The following is a 13,744-nucleotide window of genomic DNA, read 5'->3' as shown; positions in this document are numbered from 1 at the left end:
TAAGCGGATTATATTGGAGATTGAGCGCTTACATGTGCGTGACATTGAGTTGGACTAGTGAGTTTATATCTCAAAGACTAGGACCATTCCTTGTTTCTTGTATGCCCTTGGTATCCTCGAGGCCCTGAAAAGCATACAAAGTGATGAATCAAAGCTATAAGCAGTGTAGGTAGAGGATTAAGTTACAATAAGTAACCCCAATCTGTTACTTGTCAGTAGTACGCTTTGCAGGAGTTCCTCTCCTATTGCCATATGCACGAAAACCAAAGAATAAGGTAGTTGAATCTAGAACTCGAAAAACACTTTTAATAGCAACACTCAATGGTTTGTTGCATATGATTGGTTCGTATTTATTGCGCTATGCGCTCAGGCCCCCGGAGATGCAGATTAGGTTTAACTCCGAGCTAACTCACCCAAGCCTGGCTGCACCTCGAACGCGACACATGATTCCACTGTACTTCCCACTCCGCTTTTCTTGGCCCTCTTATCAATCAGAGACCCTTGGATCACATGTTCAAATACTCGGCTTACCTGCAACTATGGTAACCTTGACTATACCAGCCTCGGTTGCGAAGCGAAAGCAAGCATGCACCAGCTGTCGACAGCGGAAGAAGAAATGCGACGTACGTGTAATGATGTACTGATTTGAACTCGGTCCCTCTCTCTCTAACAGTGGTATGCAATATAGGCCGAGCATCCGAGCTGTTCTTTGTGTAGAAAACTAAATATTAGATGCCAGTATGGGGCACCGTCACACCAAGACAGCAATTTACTTTCTGCAGCCTACCCAGAGAGTTCTCTTAGTCCAGACCCAGTTGCTTTACCTTCTGGTTTTGATATGGAGCCGCCTGGTCTGCTGCCGTCCATGCAACTCACAGGCACAATCCTCGATCTTCCATCCTCCGCCCCTTTAGCATATGCAGATCCACTAGCGTGCTTCCCAATACCTGAATCCACGGACATTCAAACCGATGATGTGTTTAGTTTCCAGGCGCTTGATAGCTTCCAGCCGCCTTCACAAGATATCATCATCCAGCTTACCAACCTCTTCTTCGAGCATCTTTACCCTATGTTTCCCTGCTTTCACAAGAAGAGCTTCCTGTCTAGTGTGGAAAGCGGCAAGCTACAGGATGAATCACCAACCTTGGTTTACGCAATTTGCTGTATAGCAGCCAGATTCCATCCTGACAATGCGGTAAAAAAGCGTTCCAAAGACTGGTACGAGCAAGCAAAGTTCTCCTATAACCTCACCTGCCAAAAGCCCGAACCAACTCTACGCACCGTCCAGTCTGTGATACTCCTTATGTTCCATGCTTGGACTGCATGCGACTTTTCTTCCAGCTGGTTGTTCCTAGGAAAAGCATGGCGACAGGCTGTTGTTCTTGGTCTAAATGTAGAGGCGGATCATCTGAAAACACGTCGGCCCAATATGCATGAAGAGAGGACGTCAGTCGCTAAAGAAGAGCTTCGGCGAGCTTTATGGCTGCTTTTCATGTTGGATCGAATAAACTCTTGGGCGACGGGCTGGCAGACCGCTATACCCGAGACGCAGTTCAAAGTCGACTTGTTGAAACCTGAATCGGTCTTTCAAGCCATGGATCCAGAATCGGATACGCTTCATCATTCCAATACGCCATTTACGCGGAATCTTTCTGATCTGATATGTTCATCGTCGTCCGCAAAAGAGCCTCTCAATGTGCTACACTACCTAGCAATTGCGCATGTCCTGCTCGGCCGAGTATCTGAGTTGATACATTCCCTACACAGCGCGCCCGACTCCCCCGAGTATGCAGAAGAATGCGCCAAGCTGGACAGCCTGATTATTAAATTCCGACTCAGCCTGCCCCGTCGAGCGAGTTCAGTACTAACAGCACCGCCAGCAGATCGTCAGCAGGTGGTATGGCTGCTAATTACCTTGAATGCCATGACTTTGATACTGCATTATAGCTGTGAGGCACAGGGTTCGATTTCGAGTCCATCTTCCCCGTTCAGCCTTGCTGTCATTGCGGCTCGAAACGTCGCACAGATAGTCAAAGATGCATCGCGCATTTCGGTTGATCTACTACTCTCCCCGTATATAGGGTCATCTTTGTACGTTTCGGCATGCGTGCTTGTTATCCAGTGGCGCCAAAGCGGCGATCAAAGTGTCAAAGACGAAATCGACCTGATTACTTTAGTATTCGAGCGCATGCATGAAGACGAGAGCTTTCTCGGCCAAAAGCTTAAATCTGCGGTCGAAAACGACATGAAGAAGAGTCAAGAGGAACTACGAAACTTACAAAAGCGAGGTTTCAGAGGCCTGGTGGCAGACTGTAAAGTATCAGATCGTGTCAGGCAGGAAGTACAATACAGGGGACTGGAAATCAGCATAGATTAAGCTGTTCTATATTTTACATGTCACTAGTTACAGCAAAGGAAATCATGACGTGGAACCAACAAGATAACGCCCACCATCACTGTTTACCTCCGCCCCATTGGCGAACCTATCCTTCATGATCCATCCGTAGGCCTCAGCAATATCTTCTGGTCGACCAATCTCCCCCGGCAGACTTAAACTCTTCTTCATCTTCTCAATCGCCTCGGCTGGAAGCCTATCCATAATTTTCTGAAGCATCTCCGTATGTATGGCACCAGGGTTTACGAGGTTGATGCGAATCGGAACCATGTCTACCGCAAGACCTCGTGTTAGGCCCTCGAGGGAACCACCCACGGCTGCCATCACAGCCCAATCTTGCATTGGGCGTTTCGTGTTTGAGCCGGCGGTCAGGGTGATGGAGCTGTTGGAGGATTTGAGCATGTAGTCGCCGTTGACAATGAGTTTCGCCAGGGCGCATGGAGCAAGAAAGCGGACGGTAAAAGCATCGAGCACAGTACTGATACCCAGTTCGGCAGTCTTGGCTATACGAAGAGAGTCTCCGGATGTGAAAGCAATATGGTCGATTTTCTTGCTCCCATTTTCCGTTGCTTTGTCTAGTACTGCGCCAATGTTCCTTTCGAGGTTCGCCTTGTCGGTCAGGTCGGCGGCAAAGCCTTTTACGTTGGTAGCGGGCATGTTCGGATACAGAGACCGCAGATGATCGACTTTGGTGTCGACCTTAGGCTGGTTGGAGCCTGAAATGGTGACTTTAGCGCCGTAGGAGAGGGCCATGCTAGCAATGGCAAAGCCGATGCCTGATGTTCCTCCGAAGACGAGGATGTGCGCGTTTGCAAGGCGGTTTTGGTGGGCCATTTTAGAGATGTTTTGATGAAGAGTGGTACAGAGATTGATTATGGAGTGTAAAGAACGTTGTGATGATGTCTACATAGAACATATCTACATTTATGGCTCCTTATAACCCTATTTCCTTTGCCAAGTTCACTGAGCACAGTTATCATATTGAGTATAGTGAAGCCGACAATTGATCCACGCCGGCCTTGCCGAGCCCGCTTGTCCGCTCTTCTCCGATAACTGCGAGCTCGATTATGTTATACAACATATTGAGGCGTTGATGCGTGGTTGTGGAATGCTCCCGAATGCGGGCAGGCGGGCGGGCGGGCAGGCGGCGACGCTACTGCACGAGCGGTACAGCTGGGCGTTTAGACCACATGTGCACCGCTCCGGGTAGGGGAGTGACCGCACCTCTCAAGTATTATCTTTAGACCCTAGCAAATACTGCTACGGCGAATAAATGCGAAGACAACATCGTCTTATTTTCCAAAATCTCATATTCCGAGGACAATCATTTCTCTTAATGCACACTTTGCTGCAACATTTCTGAATAAGGGAGACTTTGTGGTAACATGGGCATTTCTCTAAATACACACTTGACTGGAATGTTCCTGGACAAAGAAGAATTTGAGGCAATGCGGGTGCTTAATATCTCAGGCCTCCAATTACCTAGCCAGCCCAATATCCAGGCCGCCGCCACATAGCCAAGCTGAGGTAGGACCATTGATGGAGCTCCGCCTACTGTGGTTGCCGGTGAAAGTTTTGTATGCAAAGAGGCTAAAAATAATGGCTGAGGCCGTAGCAGATACCGCCGTCTTTCAGCCCCAAAGGAACATACAGGGGGTCTCAATCAGGTGCAACAGGTGAAATTTGCAGTCAGCTCAGAGTGAACTTGTTCTAGGTTATTAGTATCTAGCCATTAAAAGCAACCAGGCTTTTCCAATACTATCTCTCTCGTATCATGCTTACCCGAGCTGAGTGTCTATGAATCGGTTCAAAAACACCCGACAAGAATATTTGATAGCGCATAGTTTAGCAGTAGAAAATAGCATGAACTCGTAGTGAAAACGTAGTAGTAGAGCCTTTGAGTAGCTATCGAATGATATGGCGTAGGAAGGCCATTTTTGGTATAGAGAACTGATCAATTCGGCACCTAGTACCTTGATTTGGCCCCCGATGTGTTCCTTCGGAGGTGAAAACAGGCAGCAGGTGATTTCAATCATGGCGCTCAATTCATTGTCACCTTCCAATGAGCCGAAGGTGGGTCAATTTCAGCACAGTTGATTAGGCCAGCTAATGTCTTAGCCACGTAAAAGCTAAATTGTGATTGTGGTGGCGAATCAACCAACACAATAGCCAGTAAATTTTATAGTAGATACGCCACTGACCGAGACAGCGCTTCTGATTAGCTGGTCTGGAAACAATAGCTTATTGGAAGGTGACGATGGATTGAGCGCCACAAGTTGGTTTGTAGATGAAAAACGCCAGGTGAGTCGAAATCGGGCCCGCTGACTTAGAATGCTAGTAGAAGTTATTCCGATGAGGTGTTCATAGTGAACGCCTCAATCTTCACTCTGGGCTGATTTCACCGGGAGTCAGCACTTGCCCGCGACTCACAAGACTTTTGGTTACATTCATATGTTTTCACTATACATGTGTATATATATTGAGGTATCCAATGCATAGACACAGCATCAATCAATAGACAATCGACACCATCTCAACATGCCTTCAACTATTGGCCTCGCTGTGTCAGTCTCGATTTTTGCAACTAGCATTCTTTCGCACCCGCTCTTTCATGGGCAAGTCATCCCAAGAGCAGAAGATCTTCTGCCTGAATACGATTATGTGGTTGTCGGTGCAGGTGCATCGGGTCTGACTGTCGCCAACCGTCTATCTGAAAACAAGAGTAGGTTTCCCAACAACTACATAGTGTTTTACATAGACAGCTAACATGATCCCAAGATAGACGTAAATGTTCTCGTCATCGAGGCTGGCGACTTGTACGTTCTAATCGACCCACACTCTTATTAACTTAGTACTGACAAGATTATCAGTGACCAGAATGAAGACTACATGACTATTCCAGGTCTTGCTGGTGGCTCCGTAGGCACAAAGTATGACTGGAACTTTACATACGCCCCCAATCCGAATCTAAACAACCGTGCCATTCCTTTGGGTCAAGGCAAAGTTGTGGGCGGGGGTACTAAGCTTAACGCTATGACGTTTGATCGTGGCTCGCAATCCGACTACGACACATGGGAGGCATTGGGTGCTAAAGGATGGAACTGTAAAAGCCTTCTACCCTACTTCAAGAAGGTATGTTCGCCCAGAAACATTATGAGTGGTTGTTCTAACCCCCACAGTCGGAGACGTTCACCACCGCGACGTCTGCAATCCGGGCTGAATACAACATTAAGGTGGACCTTAACAACCGTGGTAGCAACGGTCCTATTCAGCTAACCTTCCCTCCTTTTTCTGGCCGACTACGAGTGAGTTGCCCAAGGCATTTACAAGCGATTAGCACTAACGCCATACTTAGAGTACTTCATAAATGCCACCAAAGAACTCAGTATCCCAATCAGCGATGACTCCAGCGGAAGAGCTTTGGGTGGTTACTACTGCCCCAAAAACCAAGACCCCAAGACTCAAGCACGCTCGTCTGCACAAGAAGCCTATTACGTACCCGCTAAGCCGAGGTCTAACTACCACCTCTTAGCTGGTAATCAGGTCACACAAGTCATCACATCAAAGACAAATGGCTTACCTAAGGTCACTGGCGTCAAGTTTGCTCCTTCTGCCAACGCACCTGTCCAGCAAGCCAAGGCTAAGAAGGAAGTTATTCTTGCTGCTGGCGCACTCCGCACACCTCATCTATTACAGATCTCTGGTATCGGCGATGCGTCTCTACTGGCTTCCATCAACGTCCCGACAGTTGTTAACCTTCCAGCTGTTGGACACAACCTGCACGACCATGCTTCTGTTTTCATGTCCTTTGCAAGTGAGTAGTTAATCAACGCTTTTTTCTATTCGATTCGAGCGCTAACTATAGTATGTAGTAAATACCGATCTGCCTACCAGCCCAATGTTAAAATCAAACGCTACATTTGCAGCCGAAGCCCGAAGGCAATACGACACCTCAAGATCCGGCCCACTGACAAACCCACATGGCGAATTCCTTCTTTTCCTCCCTCTCTCCACTCTCTCAAACAACACAAAAGCTCTCGTTTCACAAACCGCTGCGAACGGCCCGTCTGCATCACTTCCACAAAACGTGCCTGCTGAAGTCGCCCGGGGTTATGCAGCCCAGTTTGCCGCTCTTAACAAGAAGATGGTAGCCACGGACGCCGCTATGAACCTGGGTGGATGGAAGCGTAGAATCCATCCTACAGCACCCCTTCTCACGCGGACAGGTTATAGCGCCATCGTCGAGTGCATTCGATTACCCCATCGCCGACCCCGGTGTCTACCGAAACAACATCGACAGAGCAATTATGCATGAGAGCGTCTCTTTTACCCGAAAGATCATGGCTACAGCGAGCATGGGCGGACTCAAGCCAACTGAAGCCGTTCCCGGTGCATCTGCCGATGTCGACGCTTGGATCCGCAGTACCACAATATGCATCTACCACCCCGCGGGCACAGCCAAGATTGGACCTAGGGAGGACGGCGGCGTTGTTGACAAGAATCTCAAGGTCTATGGTGTTCAGGGCTTGAGGGTTGTGGACGCAAGCGTCATGCCTATGGTGCCGGCTGCCCACATCATGGCTACCGTGTATGCTGTAGCTGAAAGGGCTGCTGATATAATCAAGGGTGGCAAGTAGACGAGAGGTGTTCAAGATACTCTGGATCGAGGTCCTTGGCAGGCCAACACCCTCGGGCCACAGTCACATCTGTTGGAGTATATATAGTCCCCATCTGGAACCTTGGGTCGCTCTTTAAGTATTTATCTCAATTCACTTTCACTAATGTATTTCGTGCCTTATCTGTAAAAGGTTTTACACTTTGAAGAATCCCGAAATAACCTTGCGTAGCAGGTTACATGACGTCGGCAGTTGAGTTTACCAGCAGTTGAACTTACAGACAACCACTACAGCCAGCTAGCCAATCAGCCAATCAGCAACTAGCGTCTATCACAGCAATACTCAACACCAACGATGCTACAATGGCCGATTTGAGCCTAGCAATATGGGGAAAAGTCCATCACACTTCTCCGGATGCTGATATGAAGACGACTTTGGTAGGCGAAAGAGAAAGTCATTCAAGAAAAACCAACAATAATAAACATTTTGATATACACGTCTCCTAGAGAGACCACTGCACTACAGTTCTCCAAACACATAAATTAAAGCTCGTTGTGCTCAGGCGCATCATCCTCAACCTCCTCAACTTGAATTTTAACCTGCTCGTGGACTTCCTCCTTAACCTTCTTAGGCTTTGGCTTCTCACCCGGTACCAGGAGCGAATCCGACAGCTTCTCCTTCTTGCCCTCTCCCATGCGAATAGCATCTACCCATTGCTCGACCTCCTGAAGTCCAAAGGAGGTACCAGAGTACTTCTTGTACCACGCGCGCTTGCCGTTAGTGGCAATGAGGTGGACCTGATCTGCGCTTCCGAGACTCAGCTCCGCAATCAAGGTAGCGGCTAGAGGATTGGTCGAGGCAACGCTGACAAAGGGGAAGAGATGGCTTCCGGCGACATCGTATTTCTTGTGAATAGAAGCGAGTGAAGCGACAGCGGTAGTGGCGGTTTCCGAGGTTTCATCCTTGGGCAAAAGTGCTAGGATACATGTCTTGCTTTGGTCGGTCAAGCACAGGGATTGGAGCTCGGCGGATTCAGCGATCAAGGGAATCGTTGGCTTGAGTCCTTCCTCGGGAAGAACAACTGGGTTTGGAGTGTCCTCGTCCTTGATGTTTGGATCGGGCGATTCCGTAGATTGCTCCACGGTCTCTTCTGTCGCTGATGCGGCAGCCGAAGAAGCTTCAGCATCCTTGTGCGCAGCCGAAGCCTTGGAGAATTTGCTCGAGGCCTTGGAATCCTTCTTGCTATCCTTTTTGCCTTTTGCCTTCTTCTCTTTGGGAGGCGGGCAATCGGGGTTTGGCGGGGCGACTTGAGACAGGAACTTGACCATGGCCGCCTTGTCGGCCTTGCCCTCATGTTTGATAGGCGTGTCTGAGCCGGCGGGAATGAGAATGAGTGTGGGATACTCGGTGATGCCGTACTTTTCAACAGCTGCCTTCTCCGTCTTCTTAATCTGAGCAACTGAGACGATGCCAGCAAAGTCAATTGCTAGTGCCCTGAGTGTGGCGCTGACAACTCCCTTTTCGCTGAACAGAATAGCCTTGGCATTGTCCTTGTTCTCCTGTAGCCATTCGTCCAGGTTCTTGTCATTTACCCTCTTGACTTGATTGGGGACCTTGTCCTTGACAGTCTCGACGATGCCCTTGGCCGATCGAGGTCCCTGGTAGTCCTCGACTGTTGGCTTGCCGTATTTCTTGCTGGGACGGACAATCTTGAGAGTAGGGAAGCCCTGGACACCCATGTTTCCGCAGAAAGGCTTATTCATCTCTTCATCGCAGTTGACGGCGGCGACCTTGGCGATTCCTTGAAGCGACTTTGCCGCTGTTTCGTAGGCAGGCTTGAGGTTCTTGCAGTGGCCACACCATGGCGCGTAGAATCTGGAGATGTAAGAATGCGAAACTTGGTCAAGATGATTGTAGCTTACTCGACAATCTAACATTTTATTAGTCTGCGATTTTCAAACCAAGGAGTGTACACTTACAGAGGTGTAGTTTGACTTTGCAATGACTCGGTCGTAGTCCATGCCGTTAATCGAGACGACGGCGCTGTTCTTGGAGTACATGCTCTCTGCGCGCGCATTGAGAGCCAGAGCAGCCGTAGCGGCGAACAGGGTCGATGTGCGCACCATGATTGAGGTGGTAGTGTGTAAAGTAAAGTGGAGAACAGCAGGAGAGAAGAAGAGGAGCTGCTGCAGGGCTTATAGGTGTTCACCAGGCCTTGATGCCAGGTTGGCCTTTTCTTTTCATTTGCAGCAGCATTGCCCGTGTGTCTACCTGGCCAGAGCTGCGATGCGGGGAGACAGGGATGCTGCTACACACTAGCGCCTATGACCGCATCCTCCGCGCGCCGAGGGCAGCCTAATATCCATGTACTATATTCACCCCCTCCAAAACACCCACGTCCTGCACGCAACACCATCGCATATCCACAGCCATGGCCAGTGTCACTCCAGCCAAGCTCAAGAAGCTGCAGCTCGCTGAGCCGGCCAAGCGCGCCGCCCAGCTCGAGCGCGTCAAGCCTATCATGACCTACTGGCGTGAGTACCACCATATGTTTCTACCCAGCGCGCATGCTAATTACCATGATTAGTGAGGTTCTACATGGTTCAGAAAATAATCGCCGGTGGTCTGCACTCGGCCGACCCAGAGTGTACTGCCTACACGACCGATCTCATGGAGAAACTCGAACAGGCAAAGGCCGAGAACCCTGGCGAGGAGGCCTTGGTCGACGACACCGTCGCAAGCGCTTACTGCGAGCAGTTTGCCCTCCAGACGCTGGCCAAAGCGGAGCGCGAGATGGCTGAGAACAGAGTCAATGGGTTCGTCTCTCGCGCATGGGATCATGAGTGCCCAAGCTAACTATCTTGGACAGACAAACAGTTGATACCCTGCGCGCAGCCTCCACATTCCTCGAGATGATGTCCGTCTGGAAAAACAACGACGCTGAAATCGCCGCAAAGACAAAGTACGCCAAGTACCACGCCCTACGCATCCTCAAAGCTATCAAGGCTGGTGAAGATCCCAATGCCACGAACCCCGTGCAAGAAACCCAACGAGCTGCATCGCCGCCTGCTTTAGATCCAGAAGACCCAGAGGTACAGCGTATAAACCAGGGCGCTCCACCGCAAAGTCCATACCAGTCATACGTTGAGTCGGCCCCAGATACCTCACAACCATCGCCCAACTTCTCCGCTGCTCCAGTGTCGCCTCCTGCTCCCGATCTCCCTTCTGCGCCCACCGGATACACACAGCCCTCGCATGGCGACGTATCTCCCATGTCACAGCCCGCCCAGTCACGGCAGGGCTCTGTCACTTCTATAGGCGGGGGGTATTTCCCAAAGACAGATCCTCCTACCTTCACGGGAGAGTCGGCGCCACCCGGTCTACCAACAGCACCAATGGATCGCGATCCCTTGACATCTTCTCTGCCTGCCAGTCCCCAAGTACCGCAAGCGCCTGGTGCATCGGATCCTGCGAGCTTCTACCAAAATTCTGCATCAACACCAGCCGCTCCGCCTGTCCAGAATACCTACCAACCTCCTCCGCAAAATCAATACGCACCACCACAGACAAGCGCTTTCCCGCCTCAACAACAATACACACCAACGCCGCTCCAGAACCCGTATGCTCAACCCACACCGCCAACCCAACCTCCACAGCACTATTCCAATGGGCCTTTCAAGAATGACGAAGACTCGATTGCGCTGGCCCAAAAGCACGCCAAGTGGGCAATCTCGGCACTAAATTTCGAAGACGCTGACACCGCGGTAAAGGAACTACGGATCGCTCTCAAGGCTTTGGGTGCATAAAGTTCGGATTGGTTACTTTGTGTGACGTGAAAGATTTCCACATATTGCATTTATGAAAGTCATGATATTTGCCGGTTTGCTGTATACCCATGTTTGTGGACGTGTTGGAGGAGGATCAAGGTCTCTGATGTAACTTGAAGGTAGATGCAGACAACAAAAGGAATTAAAAACGATGCTCTTGTCCGCCAGACATTGGCGCGCAGTTTGCCTCACGTGGCCATGTTTGCGTTTCAAAAGGACCAGTTCAGGCGTGACATTAGAACATAAGTACGATACACTTGCAGGAAAATAGCGAGACTCATGAATCAGTCCCCACTGCTTCCGCCCTAGCAGATGCCAAGACACGAGTGCACGTGCCCTTTAGGCCAGAGCTTAAGAAATCCAGCCGAAGCTCATCTTCACTCCTCATCGACCTTCACAGCACAAGGCCGAGCTGCATGTAGTCATGCTTCTGGGAAAGCCTCGCACAAGCTGTAACTCATGATACAGCGGCGACAATGGCGCCCATCACACCTTTCAATGCGGCGGATATAACTGAAAAAGCGCGGCGAGAGCTGCTTCTTCTGCTCGAAGGTGTAAGGTAATATCAGCGCCGCAACGTGCTGCCTCATCTAACACATGCAACCAGATACGAGGAAAGAAGAACCTCGTGCTTGAGAAGACGCTTGCCGGCCCGCTGAATCTCCTTGTCAAGTTCTCGACGCTACAAGAATATGGCGTTGACAAGCCCTTTTTCCTTGAGAACGACAACGTCGACTCCTCACAGCGCAACATTGTCTTCCTCGTTAGAGGCGAAAAGGCAAAGACTGTGATGGCTGTTGCTGGTAAGTGAAGCTTCTCGGCTTCCTTGCTTCACTCCTCGCATGCTGCACAGCATGTTTTGGGTCAAAAAGTAGGCTAGGCAGATTTTTACCTACTCTGTCTGGCCAGTCTTGATCCCTAGAATAAACAAAGCGCTTTTATTGGATTGCCTATCATCTATATAGGATCAGTCTATTGTACGGTGCTAACATCCTAGATAGATCAGATAAAACGTATTCGGCGCGACAGCGAAATTGAACATGAATTCTCCATCTTCTGGGTTCCCCGCCGCACTTTGACGTCCGATCAACTACTTGAAGAAGCAGGTGTCCTGGGTGAAGCTAGTGTGAGCGAGTGGCCATTGTTTTTCGTGCCTCTTGCAGATGATGTCTTGTCGCTTGAGCTGGAAGATGCCGTGTCGGATCTGTATCTTGTATGTTGCATCACATCGCCGCTAAATCTGAAGCTGACCATCTAAAGCGAAAAGACCCGACGGCCATATATTTGTCGGCCAAGGCGCTGATGCTCCAGCAGCAAAAGTATGGACTCTTTCCACGAATCATTGGTAAAGGTGACAATGGAAAGCGCCTTGCGGACCTGCTCATTCGTATGCGCACCGAGGTTGCTGCGAGCGAGACGTCTGGTAGCGGAGGACCGTCGTTTTTGGGATTGACACCTAGCTCCAACATAGACAGCCTCATCATTATTGATCGAGAAGTTGACTTTCCTACCGTGCTACTGACTCAGCTCACCTATGAGGGCCTTATTGATGAGGTCTTCAACATCTCTGCCAACCAAACGGAGGTTGATTCTTCGGTCATTGGCGGCGTAACGCCTCAACAAGGTCAGACGGGCTCGGCATCTACCAGCATGAAGCGCAAGGTCATGATTGATGCAAAGGACACATTGTACGCAGATCTTGGTGATGCCAACTTTGCTATCGTAGGCAATCTCCTCAATCAGGCGGCTCGGCGGCTCCAGAGTAGCACTGGACGCGACCAGCTTGCCACGAAGACCACTTCAGAGTTGCGGGACTTTGTCGCAAAGCTTCCCGGTTACCAGGCCGAGCAGGCCAGTCTAAAACTACATACCAGTCTTGCAGAGGAGATCATCAAGTTTACGCGTACCGACATTTTTACACGAAGTCTGGAAGTGCAGCAAAACATCATGTCTGGCGCAGACCCTACAACACAGCACGATACCATTACCGAACTGATCAACCGCGACGTACCTTTGCCTGCCATTCTGCGTCTACTATGCTTGGAGAGTACAACAAACGCGGGTATCCGTCCGAAGGATCTCGAAAACTTCAAACGTGCCATTATTCAGGCCTACGGTCCGCAGCACATGCTCACCCTCGCTTCTCTCGAGAAGATGGGTCTGCTTGCCCCACGAGGAGGCGTGAGTCTCGGCGGCGTAGGTGCACCAGCAAAACCAGGCAGTGTAACCAACTACACGCCCTTGAGAAAGAGTCTGAAAATCTGGGACGACGATGTCAATGAGGCAAATCCAAACGACATATCGTACACTTTCTCGGGTTACGCACCCCTAAGTGCCCGTCTGATCCAATCAATCATCCAAAAACACACTTTGGCAAATGCCATCAAGCCTTCCACCGATCCTCGGGCGTCGGCTCAAGCAAACCCCCTCGCGCAGGGTCTCCGTATCTTTGATGATGCGACGAAATACATACGCGGCGCCACATTTGATGAGGCGCAAAAGGGAGAGGAAAAAGCTGTGAAAGCGAGGCAGTTGCTCAATGGCAGCCAAGCCGAGAAAAACAAGACCGTAGCCGTATTCTTCCTCGGTGGTGTCACGAGAGCGGAAATTGCGGCTTTGAGGTTCATCGGCAATAAATTGAAGGAGTCTGGAGGTGAGGGCAGGGGCAGTCGGATTGTCGTTTGTGCGACGAATATCATTCGGGGCGAGGAGTTGGTGGGGAGTGCGGTTGAGAAGAGGAGGTTTAAGGCGTGAGCGGTGGGGTTTAGGGGGGCTTGATGGGTCATGTTTAAGGGAGAAAGGGAGAAGTAAGGGTAATTGGTAGAATGAGAGAGTCGTAATATGAGATCAATTGTGGGGTTTGATGATGCATGTACATGTGTTCCTGTGCACTTTAGCATACTCGT

At 50.1% G+C, this 13,744-nt stretch overlaps 6 protein-coding genes across 6 annotated transcripts; 4 read left to right on the top strand and 2 right to left on the bottom strand.

The window, feature by feature from the left end:
* Window positions 1–239: 239 nt before the first annotated feature.
* Window positions 240–644, top strand: COCCADRAFT_87621 (uncharacterized protein; the record flags this gene model as incomplete). Its single annotated transcript, XM_007710859.1, has 1 exon — window positions 240–644. A coding segment is annotated over one exon (405 nt), but the record flags the coding sequence as incomplete, so codon positions are not given.
* Window positions 645–1,069: 425 nt separating this feature from the next.
* COCCADRAFT_33986 (uncharacterized protein) lies at window positions 1,070–2,377 on the top strand (the record flags this gene model as incomplete). Its single annotated transcript, XM_007710846.1, has 1 exon — window positions 1,070–2,377. The coding sequence occupies one exon, from the start codon at window positions 1,070–1,072 to the stop codon at window positions 2,375–2,377; it is 1,308 nt and encodes a 435-aa protein (XP_007709036.1).
* Window positions 2,378–2,419: 42 nt separating this feature from the next.
* On the bottom strand, window positions 2,420–3,229 carry COCCADRAFT_23581 (uncharacterized protein; the record flags this gene model as incomplete). The annotated part of the gene is made up of 1 exon (XM_007710828.1): window positions 2,420–3,229. The coding sequence occupies one exon, from the start codon at window positions 3,227–3,229 to the stop codon at window positions 2,420–2,422; it is 810 nt and encodes a 269-aa protein (XP_007709018.1).
* A 1,704-nt stretch (window positions 3,230–4,933) lies between these two features.
* Window positions 4,934–7,032, top strand: COCCADRAFT_33984 (GMC oxidoreductase; the record flags this gene model as incomplete). Its single annotated transcript, XM_007710845.1, has 7 exons — window positions 4,934–5,117; window positions 5,178–5,211; window positions 5,266–5,527; window positions 5,575–5,700; window positions 5,753–6,209; window positions 6,268–6,542; window positions 6,601–7,032. 7 exons carry the CDS (start codon window positions 4,934–4,936, stop codon window positions 7,030–7,032), a joined length of 1,770 nt encoding a protein of 589 aa, XP_007709035.1.
* Window positions 7,033–7,553: 521 nt separating this feature from the next.
* On the bottom strand, window positions 7,554–9,137 carry COCCADRAFT_2290 (uncharacterized protein; the record flags this gene model as incomplete). The annotated part of the gene is made up of 3 exons (XM_007710804.1): window positions 7,554–8,886; window positions 8,934–8,941; window positions 8,991–9,137. The coding sequence occupies 3 exons, from the start codon at window positions 9,135–9,137 to the stop codon at window positions 7,554–7,556; spliced, it is 1,488 nt and encodes a 495-aa protein (XP_007708994.1).
* Window positions 9,138–9,609: 472 nt separating this feature from the next.
* On the top strand, window positions 9,610–13,592 carry COCCADRAFT_33982 (uncharacterized protein; the record flags this gene model as incomplete). The annotated part of the gene is made up of 5 exons (XM_007710844.1): window positions 9,610–9,827; window positions 9,881–10,727; window positions 11,446–11,645; window positions 11,868–12,051; window positions 12,099–13,592. 5 exons carry the CDS (start codon window positions 9,610–9,612, stop codon window positions 13,590–13,592), a joined length of 2,943 nt encoding a protein of 980 aa, XP_007709034.1.
* Window positions 13,593–13,744: the final 152 nt, after the last annotated feature.

Source organism: Bipolaris zeicola, assembly GCF_000523435.1.
Source record: "Bipolaris zeicola 26-R-13 unplaced genomic scaffold scaffold_22, whole genome shotgun sequence".
NCBI lineage: Eukaryota > Fungi > Ascomycota > Dothideomycetes > Pleosporales > Pleosporaceae > Bipolaris > Bipolaris zeicola.
Note: the sequence above shows the minus strand (reverse complement) of the source record. Positions and strands in the feature narration are given on the sequence as shown.